The 18302-nt window shown below is 42.1% G+C and overlaps 1 protein-coding gene across 6 annotated transcripts in view; it reads left to right on the plus strand.

Moving 5' to 3' along the window:
* The window catches only part of SMARCA2 (SWI/SNF related BAF chromatin remodeling complex subunit ATPase 2), a 196968-nt gene that overhangs the window by 145292 nt on the left and 33374 nt on the right, over nucleotides 1-18302 (plus strand). For all 6 annotated transcript variants that reach the window (XM_075278718.1, XM_075278726.1, XM_075278710.1 and 3 more), the window contains one exon: nucleotides 14587-14664. In XM_075278718.1, coding sequence (XP_075134819.1) covers nucleotides 14587-14664 — 78 coding nt within the window. The remainder of the gene's footprint in view (nucleotides 1-14586; nucleotides 14665-18302) is intronic.

The following is an 18302-nucleotide window of genomic DNA, read 5'->3' on the forward strand; positions in this document are numbered from 1 at the left end:
ACATATTACTACTTCATATCTTGTTTTCATGACTGCTGTTAAAATACGTGTGTGACATTAGCTGCTGTGTGCGGCCCTCGCAACAACCTCTTGTTACTCATGTGGCCCTCGGGGTACCCTGAGTTTGACGTGCCTGTCCCAAACAATCGAAAAGGGGATTCATCAGAGAAAATGACTTTACCCCAGTCCTCAGCAGTCCACTCCCTGTACCTTTTGCAGAATATCAGTCTGTCCCTGATGTTTTTTCTGGAGAGAAGTTGCTTCTTTGCTGCCCACCTTGAGACCAGGCCTTACTCCAAGAGTCTCCGCCTCACAGTGCGTGCAGATGCACTCACACCTGCCTGCTGCCATTCCTGAGCAAGCTCTGCACTGCTGGTAGCCCGATCCCGCAGCTGAAACACTTTTAAGAGACGGTCCTGACGCTTGCTGGTCTTTCTTGGGCATCCTGGAGCCTTTTTGCCAACAATGGAACCTCTCTCCTTGAAGTTCTTGATGATGCAATAGATTGTTGACTGAGGTGCAATCTTTCTAGCTGCGATACTCTTCCCCGTTAGGCCATTTTTGTGTAGTGCAATGATGACTGCGCACGTGTTTCTTTAGAGATAACCATGATTAACAGAAGAGAAACAATGATGCCAAGCACCAGCCTCCTTTTAAAGTGTCCAGTGGTGTCATTCTTACTTAAAGAGGACCTTTCACCACTTTTGGGCACATGCAGTGTTATATACTGCTGGAAAGCTGACAGTGCGCTGAATTCAGCGCACTGTCGGCTTTCCCGATCTGTGCCCGTGTAAAGAGCTTACGGTGCCGGTACCGTAGTGCTCTATGGTCAGAAGGGCGTTTCTGACCATTAGCCAGGAACGTCCTTCTGCCTCGCGGCGCCTATCGCGCTGTGCTGTGGAGCGGGGAGGAACGCCCCCCTCCCTCCCTGATAATACTCGTCTATGGACGAGCTGTGTGAGCAGAGGGAGGGGGGCGTTCCTCCCCGCTCCACAGCACAGCGCGATTGGCGCCGCGAGGCAGAAGGACGTTCCTGGCTAATGGTCAGAAACGCCCTTCTGACCATAGAGCACTACGGTACCGGCACCGTAAGCTCTTTACACCGGGCACAGATCGGGAAAGCCGACAGTGCGCTGAATTCAGCGCACTGTCAGCTTTCCAGCAGTATATAACACTGCATGTGCCCAAAAGTGGTGAAAGGTCCTCTTTAATCATGACAGATTGATCTCCAGCCCTGTCCTCATCAACACCCACACCTGTGTTAATGGAGCAATCACTGAAACGATGTTAGCTGGTCCTTTTAAGGCAGGGCCGCAATGATGTTGAAATGTGTTTTGGGGGATAAAGTTCATTTTCTAGTCAAATATTGACTTTGCAAGTAATTGCTGTTAAGCTGATCACTCTTTATAACATTCTGGAGTATATGCAAATTGCCATTAGGAAAACTGAAGCAGTAGACTTTGTAAAAATTAATATTTGTATCATTCTCAACTTTTGGCCATGACTGTAGTGTCTCCTGTATACTTTTGATTAGGTTTGTTACCAATTTACTGCTGACATACTCCTTTTTAACTGCTTCCTGACATTCACCGTAGTAGTATGGTGGATGTTGAATATTTAAATATGGCGGCCACTCAGGAGCTTAGAGGCTGCCATAGCCACCCAGCGCTACTAACCATGATCTGGGACTGGTGTCCTAGGATGTATGATAGGCTACTTTATGCAGTCTGTCATACAAATGCTGATGTTTTGCATTAGCTTTGTAATGAATTGCATTATTGATCAGACTCCCTGGGGTTCAAGTCCCTTAGGAGGTCTAATAAATGCAATAAAACAAATAGAATTATAAGTACACTTGACCCTGCCAAAAAAAAAAAAAAAAAAAAGGACGCCTTATGCATCTTTGTACACTGAAATTCTGGGTGCTAGAATGTTAACTTTTAGGGCTAGTTCACATGTGAGTATAAGGGGAGGTTTTTGACAGCGGATTTCGCGTCCAAAACCTCCCCTTATAATGGTGGTCTATGGAGACCGCCGGGCTTCTTTTCTCCGCTAGCGGCGGGCTGCTGGTAGCGGAGAAAAGAAGCGACATGCTCTTTCTTCAGGTGGAAGCCGCGCGGGCTGCAGCACCCTCCATGTTGGCTCATTCATTTGAGCCGACAGCGGAGGTGAAAGCCGCGACCGTGATGGTCGCGGCGGGCGGGTTTTGACAAGAGAGAGACGCGGCTCGACGTGTCTCTCTCTGTGTCAAAACCCGCGCGGGCAGTTCACGTGTGAACTAGCCCTTAGGGGAAAAAAAAATGTTTTGCATATTTTTTAATTTTTGTTAAGGGGTTAAAATGTAAATAAATCTGTTTAAATTACGTATATCTGGAATCATACCAAAACATAGCATACAGGTGACATGTCATTTAGGCTGCAGAGTGAGAGCGGTAAAAACAAATCCCGTAAAAAAGTCTCACAAATGCACTTTCTCCAAGTCAAACCCAATTCTGAACTTTTTTCCAACTTCCCAGTACATTGCACAGAGTAATAAATGATACCATTATGAAGACCAATTTGTCCCACAAACATTAACCCCTCATATGGCTCTGTGAATGGAAAAATAAGTGTTACAGGTTATGGAAGGTGGGGAATCAAAAACGAAAATCGGAAGAAAGTCACTGGCTGGAAGGGGTTATTATGAGTCTATCACCAGGGTGAAGGGTACTAAACCAGCAACAGACATAGGTCAGGCTTACCTGAATGTACCACTTCTTTTTTTCCCTCCATTAAAATAAGCCTCAGAATATGCAAATGAGCAGGGCAGAAAATTGCTCTTTTGCTTTAAACTGCTACGCCGCACACTGACTCAGGATCATTTTGTTCTCTGTGCGGACTGATCTTCACTTATCCTGATGTTGATTATACAACCTGACCACGTTTGGGAGAAAGGACCTCCAATAGCGCTCCTTCTCACACTTGGGGTGAAGCAGTCGGTCACTGACAGTACTGCCCAGTGCAGGGCAGTGTACCCTACCGATATTATATTATATTATATATATATTATTAGATTTATATTATATTAGTTTGTGTGTTTGGATGTTTGTTCCTCAATCACTAAAAAACGGCTGAAGGGATTTGCCTGAAATTTGTCACATACATAGATAGAAACCCTGATTAAAACATAGGCTACTTTTTATCCTGGTAAATAATGTCCCTACACGACTGCTATGAAAGTATTTAGGTTCACACAACACTAAAGGACCTGTGAAGATGTCATCACAGGTCCATGAGCCGTTCTTTTATAGGATCATGTGGTGGGTGGAGCTACACGCTAATTTGTGGGCGAAGCTATATTGGATGAAGCTGGACAGTGTGAAAGCTGAAGAAACTGGAGTCTCATGGAAGATCAGGAGACTACAGAACATGCAGGCAGAGCTGAGGCAGCGCGGTAGCACAGCTTGCTCTGCTCTCCATAGGGATGTACATACAGCTGTGTCTGCTGCGCATATGCACAGATGTAGCAGAGCCGAGACGCGGACTCAGGCAGATCATCGCCAACCGCATTTCGCTAAATATAAGCAGTTCATCGCCAACAACATCCCGCAGACGAAGTTGCGGGCATAAGCTAGTAGATATATATTTTAGTGTATGGGAATGCTTAAAGGGGCCCTATCAGCAAAATCATGCTGATAGAGCCCCACATATGCGTGAATAGCCTTTAAAAAGGCTATTCAGGCACCGTAAATGTTATATTAAACTACCCCCCCCCCCCTTTTTAAAATAATACCCTAAAAAAAGAATGTGATCTACTTATGCATCGTGCATGCTGGGAGGGCATTCAGGGTGCCCCGTCTTCTTCATCTACGCTTCCTCTTCCTCCGATGTCCTCGGGTCCCGTCCTCCTCCGGCGCTCGCGAACTGACATTGATAAAAAAAAAAAAAAAAAATGGCCTGAGCGCATGAGCAGTAGCATGCGGCTTCTACTACGGCTATTGCGCATGCGCCCAGGCCATTTTTTTAATCAATGTCAGTTCGTGAGCGCCGGAGGAGGACGGGACCTGAGGACATCGGAGGAAGAGGAGGCGTGGAAGAAGAAGACGGCGCACCCTAAATGCCCGCCCAGCATGCACGATGCGTAAGTAGATCATTCTTTTTTTAGGTTTTGCTGATAGAGCCCCTTTAAGGTGTCCTTTTTTTGTGGGGCCAAGTGTTCTTTTTATTTATGCAATCTTGGGGAATGTCTATTGCTTTGATCACTTTTTTATTGAAATTTTTATGAAGTGAAACAGCGATGGCGGTTTGTCAATTTTTATTTTTCTCTGCTATAGCTTTCACCTTTTATGGAAAAAAATATTTTTATAACCTTGCAGACTGGGCGTTTTTGGACACAGGGATACCTAATATGTGTGTTTTTTATAGTAATTTTTTTAGTTTTATTTGTATGTAAAGGAAATGGGTCACTCACTAAACTCCGTTATGCTCTGGGGTGGAGGCCAACGGGAGGTGAGTAAAAATAGGTTATACTCACCTTGCCTCAACTCTCCAGGGCATCCAGGCAACTAGGCCTCAGCAGTCATGTGGGGCACAACAACATCATGAATTCTGAGTGACTGGTCAAGAAAGGTGGGTAAAAGTTAGTCTTGCCTTCTCTGTTAAAGTCTACTGGAGCCTATAAAAGAAATAAAATTTAAAAAAAGTTTTATAGTGGTGGGCAAGCTCATTTTAAAGCTCAATTGTTTGACTCATAAACAATATAAGGCTAAGGTCCCCTGTGGTGATCTGCAGCAAGACATGACGCAGGGAAGAAAAACGAAGTGATAACGCATCGACTATTTTTCCCAGAATGTCTGCAGTTTTTTTTCTTCCCCGAGCTTTTTCCCCTATTTATACCTAAATGGGAAACCGCTAGAGTTTTAGTAGGTGTAATTGAGTTGCTGTGATTTTACAGTACTTTTTTTTTTTTTTTTCTTCTACAATGTGTGGCTGGGATCATCCAGAATGTGGAGCCCCGGCCTCAAAAAGGATTTAGTAAAGATGGAATTATCTGGCACATTGTGTTGTACTGACTGGCAGTTAGAAATGTTTGTTCTGTTTTCCTATGCATATAGCCACATTAAATTTGTACACAAGTTATTTTTTTCAAATGTAAATGGCTAAAAAATTAGCAAGGTTTTAGGCTGAGGTCCCATGTTGTGGAATCGCAGTTATTTTGTTGTGGTTTCTGGAGCCAAAGCCAGGAGTAGACTGAGATGAAGGTAGATGTATAAGAACTTCCTAGATATTTCTCATTCCTTTTGTAGACATACATGGCTTTGGCTCAAAAAACAGCAACAAAATCTGCAAAAAAAAAAAAAAAGAGCGTTTCTGCTATGTGAGACCTCAGCCTTTAAGATTTTCTCGTCATCTTAATGGTGATAGCGTTTAGTCTTGATTGGTTGCCACTGCATTTGACCTTTCTTTGGTCTGGCATTTTTCAGAAACTCAGTCATAATGTTCTTATTATGAACAGGGTAGCAAGCAGAGACTTTGCTTAAACTGAAAGAAAACCTGGCCGCAATAAAGAAATCCTACGTGTATCTGGGCTTAACGCATAGAATTTTTTAATTGTTTGTAGTTGGAAAAATGTTCAACTTTAATTTAAAGGGGCTCTATCATTGGGAAAAGTCATTTTTAGATAATCTTTAGATCTTGCATAGCCTTTAGAAAGGCTATTACACACCTACCTTTGTATGTAAATTGCCTCAGTAGTTTTTGAATAAGTCCGTTTTTATTAATATGCTAATGAGCTTAGACAATGAACCGGAAGTCTCACTGTGCACTGTGTGCTCTATGTCTATGTACAGCAGAGGCTGCTGTGCTGATGACTCATCTCTGCTATACATACACATAGAGCAGACAGTGATCACAGACCCTTTCAGTGCACGGTCTAAGCTCATTGGCATATGAATAAAAACGGACTTATTCAAAATCTGCTGAGGCGATTTACATACAAAAGGTACAGTGGGGTAAAAAAGTATTTAGTCAGTCACCAATAGTGCAAGTTCCATCACTTAAAAAGATGAGAGGCGTCTGTAATTTACATCATAGGTAGACCTCAACTATGAGAGACAAAATGAGAAAACAAATCCAGAAAATCACATTGTCTGTTTTGGAAAGAATTTATTTGCAAATTATGGTGGAAAATAAGTATTTGGTCAGTAACAAAATTTCATCTCAATACTTTGTTATATATCCTTTGTTGGCAATGACAGAGGTCAAACGTTTTCTGTAAGTCTTCACAAGGTTGGCACACACTGTTGTTGGTATGTTGGCCCATTCCTCCATGCAGATCTCCTCTAGAGCAGTGATGTTTTGGGGCTGTCGCTTGGCAACACGGACTTTCAACTCCCTCCAAAGGTTTTCTATAGGGTTGAGATCTGGAGACTGGCTAGGCCACTCCAGGACCTTGAAATGCTTCTTACAAAGCCACTCCTTCGTTGCCCTGGCGGTGTGCTTTGGATCATTGTCATGTTGAAAGACCCAGCCATGTTTCATCTTCAATGCCCTTGCTGATGGAAGGAGGTTTGCACTTAAAATCTCACGATACATGGCCCCATTCATTCTTTCATGTACCCGGATCAGTCGTCCTGGCCCCTTTGCAGAGAAACAGCCCCAAAGCATGATGTTTCCACCTCCATTCTTTACAGTAGGTATGGTGTTTGATGGATGCAACTCAGTATTCTTTTTCCTCCAAACACGAAAAGTTGTGTTTCTACCAAACAGTTCCAGTTTGGTTTCATCAGACCATAGGACATTCTCCCAATACTCTTCTGGATCATCCAAATGCTCTCTAGCAAACTTCAGACGGGCCCGGACATGTACTGGCTTAAGCAGTGGGACACGTCTGGCACTGCAGGATCTGAGTCCGTGGCGGCATAGTGTGTTACTGATGGTAGGCTTTGTTACATTGGTCCCAGCTCTCTGCAGTTCATTCACTAGGTCCCCCCGCGTGGTTCTGGGATTTTTGCTCACTGTTCTTGTGATCATTTTGACCCCACGGGGTGAGATTTTGCGTGGAGCCCCAGATCGAGGGAGATTGTCAGTAGTCTTGTATGTCTTCCATTTTCTAATTATTGCTCCCACAGTTGATTTCTTCAATCCAAGCTGGTTGCCTATTGCAGATTCAGTCTTCCCAGCCTGGTGCAGGGCTACAATTTTGTTTCTGGTGTCCTTTGACAGCTCTTCACCATAGTGGAGTTTGGAGTCTGACTGTTTGAGGGTGTGCACAGGTGTCTTTTTATACTGATAACAAGTTTAAACAGGTGCCATTACTACAGGTAATGAGTGGAGGAAAGAGGAGACTCTTAAAGAAGAAGTTACAGGTCTGTGAGAGCCAGAAATCTTGATTGTTTGTAGGTGACCAAATACTTATTTTCCACCATAATTTGCAAATAAATTCTTACAAAATCAGACAATGTGATTTTCTGGATTTGTTTTCTCATTTTGTCTCTCATAGTTGAGGTCTACCTATGATGTAAATTACAGATGCCTCTCATCTTTTTAAGTGGTGGAACTTGCACTATTGGTGACTGACTAAATACTTTTTTGCCCCACTGTACGTGTGCAATAGATTTTCTAAAGGCTATGCAAGATGTGCTTATCTATAAATGACTTTTCCCAATGATGGAGCCCCTTTAACATTTCAATTAAGTAAAAAAAAAAATTCCGCAAGAAAACTCCTTTGTCTGCTTGTTGCAAAGGCCTCTGTGCTCACCAAATTATTCCTTAATATTTTTATTAACCAATTCCAGATCTCACATAGAATATGTACGTCTGGGCGGTCCCTTTCTTATTCATCAAGGGACCTAACCACGTCCTTGCAGTTTTAAGTAGCTGCACAAAATCTTGCAGCCGCAGAACTCCGTTTGTAACTACAGCTGGAAAATGCAGGGACGGTTTATTACCATCCTTACCTTCCCGGATTAGTGTGGACACAGGGTTCAATGAGCGCTATATACACAGCTATGGGAGCTGCCATGATGCGGCTCCTCTCTAAACTATCAGTAACATGATCCGCCAGGGTGCAGACATTGTTGGAGCAGCCTGATCCTAGAGAACCCAGATAAGTTCTGCAGTTATGGGCAGGAGGCTGCAGTCATTCTGTAGCTGGGGTGAATAACCCAAACCAAAGTCAGTAACCCAAGTGAAAAAAATGTTATAGCCTTCAAAACCGCATATACAAGAAAGCCTGAAAATATGTCTGGTCCTGATGGCCCAGTACTGAAGTGGTTAAAGGGTCTCTATCAGCAAAATTATGCTAATAGAGCCCCACACATGCGTGAAAAGCCTTTAAAAAGGCTATTCAGGCACCGTAAAAGTTATATTAAACCCTGGTCCTGTTTTTAAATAAAAGCATTAAAACATATATGCTAATTGTACCTGAACGTGCACCATGGCACGGTGCGACGTCAGCTTCGGGCATGCCTGCCTCTTCTGTCTTCTTGTAGTGACACCCTCTGGTTCCGTGTCTTCTTCCGTCTTCTTGTCTTCAAATCCCATGCCTGCGTAGTAGCGCTTCACTCTGGAACTTTGCAACTGCGCAGACTCACTCGCCATTTTACTTATTGGCAGTTCGCGAGTGTACTGTGCAGTAGCGCTCCGGAGGGAAGCACTACTACGCAGGCACGGGATTTGAAGACAAGAAGACAGAATAGCCTTTCTAAAGCCTATGCAAGGATGTGATTAGTTAAAAATGACTTTTCCCAATGATAGAGGCCCTTTAACCACTTCAGAACCAGGCCAATTTGTGGTTCAGGACCAGACACATTTTCGGTTTATTTTGTATGTGCAGTTTAGAGGGACACATAGGGCTTTATTTTCATGTTGTTTTTATTTTCGAATGTTTTTTTTTTTAACATTTTTTTTACATCCGAGAAAATAAACAAAATAGGAGGGAAATTGTGTTTTTTTTTTTTTTTTTTTTTTAATTTAATAACACACAGTGCCACTGAAAAACTTTCTAAAATAGTTTTTCCTCCCCATTACGGTAATTTTTATTTTATATGGTGTCATCAGGGGTGGGGCTATAATCTTTAATAATGGCATTTAATTGGCGCATTATTTTGCTTATTATTTTTTATTTTTCAATTTTTTAAAACTTTTTTAACCACTTCAGTACCAGGCCAATTTGTGGTCCAGGACCAGACACATTTTTGGTTTATTTTGTATGTGCGGTTTTTCAGGTCTGTAACATCTTCCTCGTATGTCTCAGTCAACTAATTTTTGTGTCTTTTTTCTGGGACACATAGGGCTTTATTTTTATGTTTTTATTTTCAAATGTGTTTTAATTTTTTTTTATATCCAGGAAAATATAAACAAAATAGGAGGGAAATTGTGTCTGGTTTTCAATTTATTTATTTATTTATTTTTTTAATTTAATAACACAAAGTGTCACTGAAAAACTTCATAATATAGTTTTTCCTCTCCGTTACGGTAATTTTTATTTTGTATGGTGTCGTCGGGGGTAGGGCTATAACCTTTAATAACGGCATTTTATTAGCCTATTATTTATTTATTTTTTATTTTATTTACATTTTTTTAAACTTTTTTTATTATATTTTTATTTAATTTTTTTTCCAGATTGTGGTACATTTAGCCTCAGTTGCAGGAGAAATCCAGCCTCCTGCACACTGTATACACAGCTTACTGAGCTGATCTGGGGTCCTTTAGGACCCAGCAGCTTTTGCAAGACTCTGCTCCCGGCGGATCACGTGACCACCGGGTCAGAGGGCAGCTGAGGTATGGCAGCATCCATAGCTGTGTATACAGTGCTCATTGAGCGCTATATACACAGCGATCGAGAAGGCAGGGGAGGTAATAAATATTCCCTTTCTTCTCTCTGGGAGCTCCGGCTGAAGTTACAGCCGGCTCCCAGCTTCAGTAGCTGCACGATCTCCGTGCAGCTGCTATGTTCTGACTGGACGTACCGGTACGTCCTGTCAGAACAAGGCAACCACTTCCCGGATGTATATAGTCTATGGGCGGTCCGGAAGTGGTTAATTTTTTTTTATTTATTTTTTTCAGATGGTGATAAGGTCATAGGAGACCTTTGGGAACATCTGATCACTTTTTTCTTTGTTAGGGAGGCTGATTTCCCTTGCAACTGGGACTGGTACATTAGCCCTAGTTGCAGGAGGAATCCAGCCTCCTGCACGTTGTATACACCGTATACAGAGCTGATCTGGGTTCTGTAGGACCCAACAGCTCTTGCAAGACACTGATCCCGGCAGATCACGTGACCGCCGAGTCAGAGGGCGGCCCCATCATGGCGGCGTGCATAGCTGTGTATACAGCGCTCACTGAGCACTGTATACACAGCAATCAAGAAGGCAGGGACGGGAATAAACCTTCCCTGTCTTCTCTCTGGGAGCTCCGGCTGAAGTTACAGCCGGCTCCCAGCTTCAGCAATTGCACAATCTCATACCAGCACGTCCTGTCAGAACAAGGCAACCACTTCCCGGACGTATGTAGTGTATGGGTGGTCCGGAAGTGGTTAAAAGGGTTTTCTGAGTATTTAAAAAAATTATATAAATATATATACTGTGTGTGTGTGTGTGTGTGTATATATATATATATATATATATATATATATATATATATATATATATATATTTTTTTTTTTATTTTTTATTTTTTTTAAAGGTCTGTTAGTGCTATTAATGGGTTAATAAGTGCACCGAAATACCCTTAGCAGTGTTCTGAATGATTTCTAGGTTTCTCTGGATGCTCCTGTCATCTTCTGTTTTTGTTTACCTGGTGTAGCTTCCTGTTGTCTTAGCTCATGAAGTGCATCATGGTAGTTGTACGCTGATTCACGCTACCTCCCTCTCATTCCCTCCCCTTAACGCTCTCGCACCCCTCCCTGTCTCCCTAGCTATCCCTCCCACTACTAGCCCTTCCCAACTAACTCATCCCACCCCCCACCCCATCATTCTTGCCTGTCTTCCTTCAAGACTTCCTTCTTTGACTCTGCCGGCGTGTTTGCAATAGTCCCGGCGCTGTAGCCAGCAATCCACCTCTACTGCGCAGGCATGGGAGTCTCCTCTGGCCTGCGCACGCATTGGCAGACGGCACAGAGGAAGACAGGTAAGTATGATGGCAGGGAGGGAGAGTATTGGTGACATTCCGTTTCTGGAAACAGGGAAATGGAATGTGACTGGATAATCACAAAATGCTCCTTAGGGATATGGTTAAACATCCAGTTTTGCTAAATTATATAATTTAAAAAGTAGGTGGGAGGAGGGTGCTTAGATTAGTGTAGGAATTCCATTTTATCCTGGACAACCCTTCTAATGCTTGGTGACTTTTTTTTCAAATTTTCCTTTCTCGCCTTTTTTTTTTTTTTTTTTTTTTTTGTCGACATAGCTGTGTGATGGCGTATTCTTTGCATGAGGAGTTGTACTTTCATTTGGCACCATTTGGGGTACATATAAAGTTTAATTAGCTTTTATTAGCGTTTGTTGGGGGTCCATATGAAAAAACTCAAAATTCTATCATTTTTGCATTTTGTTTTTACAGTGTTCACTTTGCATTAAAAATTACATGGCAATTTTGTCTGGCTGGTCATTATGATTACGGCGATATTGCTTTTGACATGTTTTACCACTTTTACAAATAAGGGCTAGTTCACACGTGAACTGCCCGCGCGGGTTTTGACACAGAGAGAGACGCGGCGAGCCGCGTCTCTCTCTTGTCAAAACCCGCCCGCCGCGACCATCGCTGTCGCGGCTTAACCCTCTGCTGTCGGCTCAAATGAATGAACCGACATAGGAGGGAGCTGCGGGGGGCGGAAGCCGCGCGGCTGAGACTGCGCGGCTTCCGCCTGAAGAAAGGACATGTCCTTTCTTTTCTCCGCTAGCAGCAGCTCGCCGCTAGCGGAGAACAGAAGCCCGGCGGTCTCCATAGACCACCATTATAAGGGGAGGTTTTGGACGCGAAATCCGCTGTCAAAAACCTCCCCTTATACTCACGTGTGAACTATCCCTTAGTCAGTGTTTGAAAACAAACTATTCCATGTATTAGGCCTCGTTCACATGGGGCAAGAGGGGGCGGATTTTGGCGCTGAATCCTCCTCAAAATCCGCCCCCTCACAATAGAGATCTATGCAGACCGCTAGCGTTTTTTTTTTCCCCACTAGCTGTTTGTTCCTGCTAGCAGAAAAAAAGAAGCGAGCTGCCCTTTCTTCAGGCGGATTCCGCAGCTGATTCAGCTGCGGCATCCCCCTCATGACAGCACTCTCCAGACTAGGCCCATTCATTTGGGCCTGCTACCATGCATTTTGGTCCTATTCTGACGCGGCTTTCCATGTCAAAATCAGGACCAAAATACACTATCCCTAGCCCTGTGTGAACTAGCCCTAAGGGTAATCTGACCCGTTAGAATATTAAATATCGTCTACTCCTGGTGAACCTTTAGTTAAGTTAATAGGGGAAACCTATCAGTAATGTTATCGGGGAATGAGATAATATCAGAAATCTTATCGGGGAATAGAGATCTGTGACAGGCTTGCGCATACATCCTCAGTAGCCTGCTGCATATGCAATACTGAGAACACTAGAACATGAGACTTGGGGTGGTGTGTAGTTGTTGCTGTGCTATACTATTGCGCTAGGCATACTGATACTCCAACTCCTAGATATTTAGTCTAGCGATTTGTTTTAGGACCTAGGGGTCTTTGCTAGTTTAATTGGACTGAGATTTGCAACGTGTGAGGGAGTAAGGTGGATCGGAGATTGATACTTACCCACACTGAAGTAGCAATATAGGTGTATCTACATACCCCAATACTGTTGCACCTAGTCTAACATACATTTTTCTGACACGTGACCTACAGTATAATACCCAATGATGGATAGTGTGGTTATCTGTTCCTATACTTGTTGTGAGTATTATGAGAAGTGAAATTGGGTTCTATGTGACCTCTTTTTAATTAGACATAGTTATTTGGGTTTTTATCTAGCTATATTAAAAGTTAAGTTTTACATTCGTCACCCTCTCTGTGATATGAATTGTAGTTTGGTGTACTTATCCCAATGTGATATTTCTCTTGTTGGAATATGGTCTCTTATTGTGGTGGTTTTCTGATAAACTATGCCAGAAATCACTAGGGTATGGCCTAAATTAAGAGATTTTTATAATTACAGATTTTTTTTTGTTTTGTTTTGTTCAATCCAATCCAGTTTTGGCAAGGCCATATAGATGATTGACTTAGGCCTCATGTACTTCATTTATCGCTATAAGGTGTGCTGTTTTATTTTCCTCTATAAAGGAATGTTTCTATTTGAGAGTAACTCCGTTATACATCATTCAGTGGGGCATGCCACAATACTGTATTATTTTTGTCAAGTGTCTGACAGAAAAATTCTCATTCTGAAATCTGAGGCATGTGATAGTACAGTAAGCTTCCAGATAAAAGCTAAAGCCTGTCTGCACAGACCCTGCAAAGGATAGCTTCACGTCAATGTAAAATCAAGCTGGTATTTCTGTGCCAGAAACAGGCCACTGACGCTCTGATATCTGCCATTGATGTGGTGACAGTGTGCAGCATATCCACACGAGGAGTGGCCCTGCTTTCATTTTGCAGGACTAATCCTAGGCTTTTCTGTGTGCAATCCCTGGAAATAAGAAGCAGGCTACTTGTTTAAGCTGTAGATTGTTTCCCATGGTGCAAAAAAAAGAAAAAAAAAAGAGCAGAAACCACATTCCCATTTATCAGGTTTGAGACAGATTTTTGTCCACCAATGCAAGTCACAAGTCAGGGGATATCCAACTGCTGGAATCCCCACCAATTAGCAGTTTGACCCCAATCCTGTGGATAGGAAATAAGTTGCACTGGTGGGCAAATCCTTTTACTGCCACTTCGGCAGTTAGTACTGTGTAGGTGTAGAACTATATATCTTTTTTGGCCACAAAATGATGAAGCGATGCAGAGATTATCATCTTTTTATGGATTTATAAATAATTTTGTTTTACAAATGCCAGGGATTGAATTACCAGTTTTGTCTACTGGCAACTGTGATACAGACCGAGTCCGAAAATTTCATTTACAGTGAACAACTACATATTGGGAACCAGTTCCAACGGCTCTAAACAATTGTGGTAACTTAAGCCCCACCACCAATGTGGTTACAGGCGGATTTGCATATCCATAAAAATACGATTTTCTCTGCATTGCTTCATCAGTGTGTGGTCACCAAGGTATGTTTGTTATGTTAGAATTCCCCTAAATGGCAGTACTTGTTTGGGAAGTGTTTTGAAACGGATAAGCTTCCTTTAGTGGCAGTAATAGGCCAGAACATAGGGCACTCAGTTCTACATAAACGTTTTGGTCTATCTTTTCAGTTTAGTAAATACCGCCTTTCTACATTTAATGATTTTTAAATATGTGATTTAAAAATAACTACCACTGCAGGTTTATTTTTAGATCTAGGAGCCAATGTCATCTAAGTGGCTTATTTTTTTTAAACTTTCTAATTTTTTTAAAAAGACCCAGAGTCCTATTTCCTCATTGTTCCCAATAGGATCCATTGTTACATTTAATTCTTTTGTTTCATGCCTTGCCAGGAGGAAGATGAAGTGCCTGATGATGAGACTCTGAACCAGATGATTGCACGTCATGAGGAAGAATTTGACCTATTCATGGTAAGATATTTAAAAGCTATATTAATTATAAATATATTAACCCTGTGAAACTAGGTGAAGAAAGGTAAAACATTATGTATTGGATTGGCAGCAGGGAGGCGGCAACTGTTAAGTAGATTAGTCTGCTTATCTGAGGTGGGCAAGGAGCACTCTGACACCTATGCAATGTGGATATGGAAACACCTTGGCAGTACCATTGTAGACTTACTGAGCCACCTTTGCAGCACTAAAATTAGGCAATAGATACTCCAACAACACCAATTTTGGGATAATAGGGCACAGAAAGGCCTGGAAACATCCCTATAATAGTAAGAAATCAGCAACACTAGCTTTGTAGCTAGGCTAAATTTAAATCAAGAACTGCTTATTATAAATCTTATGTTTTAAAGGGAATTTAACATATTCAAAAGTTATATACCAACATATATAAATGGGGTTGTTGTCTCTACCATATAAATGATTCTGCAGGAAACATGAATATATACCACCTATCAGATTATTTACACCGAACACTATACATATATAAACAGTCAGCATCTTTATTCCGTTATCAAACTCATGTTACCTATCATATAAATATATACTGGACTAGCCGGTTATAGTTTTAGCATGGGCATGATGCCTTAGTCCATAGTGACTAAGTATCAGTGTGGACTATACATGTTAAAGGGAATGTATTAGCTAACATTTAACTAATTACAACCAGTAAAGGTAATAGCATAATAACATTATAGTTTTTTTTCTATTTTCTCTCTATGATTATGGGGAAGCCATCTTGTCTGATTACAGTTGGTAGGTGCATGTAGAGAGATTCTTACTTTAGCCACATAAACCATAGACACAGTAATATAAGGAGACTTATAGGAGGATTTTCTAGACAAGTTCTGTGATGTACAGAGGTCATTGGGCAGTGAAGGGGAAGTATACCAGCTGTGTCATCACTTATTGTGACTGGTGGTCCCCAAGTTATCTTTATATAAATGATACCTGTCATTGAAATCCTGCCTGTGCTGATGACTGCCCTAAAAAAATCTGCTTTAGAACAGCAATTGTTTGGATAGGTACAGTATCCAGAGTGAAAACTGCAGGATTTTTGTTCAATCTATAGATTGACATAAAATGGGGGGGGGGGGGGGATGTTTTCATAATCCTGAAACCTCGGAGCCCTGGTGGCTTCAAGAAACTTTCCTCTCAGCGGTGACCTCTCTATGAAAGTGAATTATGATCATCACTTGTACCCTCCAGTTCTGTGTTTCTGCTGGGACCAGCAGGACCACATACGAAAAGGTCATGGTGGCAAATGTTACCTGTGCAACTTTAGAGGTATGGTGCTTGTATCTGAGCGAGTGCTCACTTACACTGGCATGCAAAAGTTTGAACACCCCTGGTCATAATGACTGTTGTTGTGATCAGTTAAGCACATTGAAGAAGAAATGACCTTTAAAAGGCATAAACACACTTGTCTATAAATTTAAACAATATCAGTGTATTATTATATTTGAGTACAAAAAAGGGAAAAAGGAGTACCTTGCAAAAGTTTGGAAACCCTTGTGGATTTGTGTGCTCAGATAACTTTGACCAAGGTCTCAGACCTTCATTAGCTAGCTAGGGTTATGGCTTGTTCACTGTAATGGTTAGGAAAGGCCAAGTGATGCAAATTTTACATCTTTATAAATCTCCAGCCTCCTCTAACCTTGTGACAAAAAACAGCAGCTATGGATTCTTCTAAGCAGCTGTCTAGCACTCTGAAAATGGCGGAGGCCCACAAAGCAAGAGAAGGCAATTAGAAGATAGCAAAGCATTTTCAAGTTGCTGTTTCCTTAGTTCCAAATGTAATTAAGAAATGGCAGTTACCAGGAACAGTGGAGGTCCAGATAAGATCTGGAAGACTAAGCAAAATTTCAGACAGCTGCTCGTGGAGTTGTCAGAGTGGCAAATCAGAACCCCCACTTGACTGCAAAAGACCTTCAGGAAGATTTAGCAGGCTCTGCATTTGGTACATTGTTCATCAGTATCTGCACAAATATGGCCTTCATGGAAGCTTCATCAGTAGAAAACCTCTCCTGTGTCCTCACCATATAATTCAGCATCAGGCATTTGCAAAAGATCATCTAATCAAGCCTGATGCATTTGGAAACAAGTCCTGCGGACTGATGAAGTTAAAATAGAACTCTTTGTCCAAAATAATGAAATGTATGTTTGGAGAGAAAAAAAGGGCACAGAATTTCAGGAAAAGAACACCTCTCCAACCATTAAACATTTGGGTGAATCGATCATGGTTTGGGGTTCTGTTGCAGCCAATGGCACGGTGAACATTTCATGGATAGAGGAAAGAATGAATTCAATGAAATTTCAGCAAATTCTTGAAGCAAATATATAACACCATCTATTAAAGAGGACCTTTCATCAGATCGGGCACATGCAGTTTTATATACTGCTGGAAAGCTGACAGTGCGCTGAATTCAGCGCACTATCGGCTTTCCCGATCTGTGCCCGGTGTAAAGCGCTATCGGTCTCGGTACCGTAGCGCTTTACAGTCAGAAGGGCGTTTCTGACACTTAGCCAGGGACGTCCTTCTGCCCAGCAGCGCCTATCGCGCTGTAGAGTGTGAGCGTGGAGGAACGCCCCCTCCCCTCCTGATAATACTCGCCTATGGACGAGCTGTGTGAGCAGAGGGAGGGGGCGTTCCTCCCCGCTCACACAGTACAGCGCAATAGGTGCTGCTGGGCAGAAGGGCGTCCCTGGCTAAGTGTCAGAAACGCCCTTCTGACTGTAAAGCGCTACGGTACCAGGACCGATAGCGCTTTACACCGGGCACAGATCGGGAAAGCCGATAGTGCACTGAATTCAGCACATTGTCAGCTTTCCAGCAGTATATAGAACTGCCTGTGCCCAATCTGATGAAAGGTCCTCTTTAAAAAAAAAAAAAGCTGAAATTGAAGAGGATGGCTTCTATAAATGGATAATGAGCCTAAACACACCATAAACTACCTAAAAAGGAACAAGCTGAAGGTTTTACCATGACCCTCACAGTCCCTAGACCTCAAATGTGCAGTCCATGCAAAACGACCCAGGAATATTATAGAACTGGAAGACTTTTCCAAGGAAGAATGGATGAAAATCCCTCAAACAAGTATTGAAAGACTCTTGGCTGGCTACAAAAAGCTTTTACAAGCTATGATACTTTTCAAAGGGGGGTGGTACTAGGTACTAACCATACAGGGTGCACATATATTTATTTATTTATTTCCTAAAAAAAATACATTGGGAATGTGCCATCTTTAATGTTATGCCTTTTGAAGATCATTTTATCTTCAACTTGCTTAACTGTTGAACAGTCATTTTGACCAGGGGTGTCCAAACTTTTACTTACCATTATATCCTCATACCCCGAACTCTATTCTCTAATTGTGGGCCGTAAAGACACTCTGCATCCAGGAAACTGGGTGCAGTGGCACTGTGCACCTGCAACTGGAGCCGTCATGAAACATTTTTGGAAGCCATAATGATAACTCCAGAAACTCCAGAATGCACGCACTACTGAGATTACCTTGCTTAATCATATCACCAAGCTTTACCACTGTCTGTTCCTATGATAACACCTACTGGCCGTACACACAAATCTACCTCTTAAGAGA

The sequence above is a fragment of the Leptodactylus fuscus genome, chromosome 1, assembly GCF_031893055.1.
Source record: "Leptodactylus fuscus isolate aLepFus1 chromosome 1, aLepFus1.hap2, whole genome shotgun sequence".
NCBI classification, from domain to species: Eukaryota; Metazoa; Chordata; class Amphibia; order Anura; family Leptodactylidae; genus Leptodactylus; species Leptodactylus fuscus.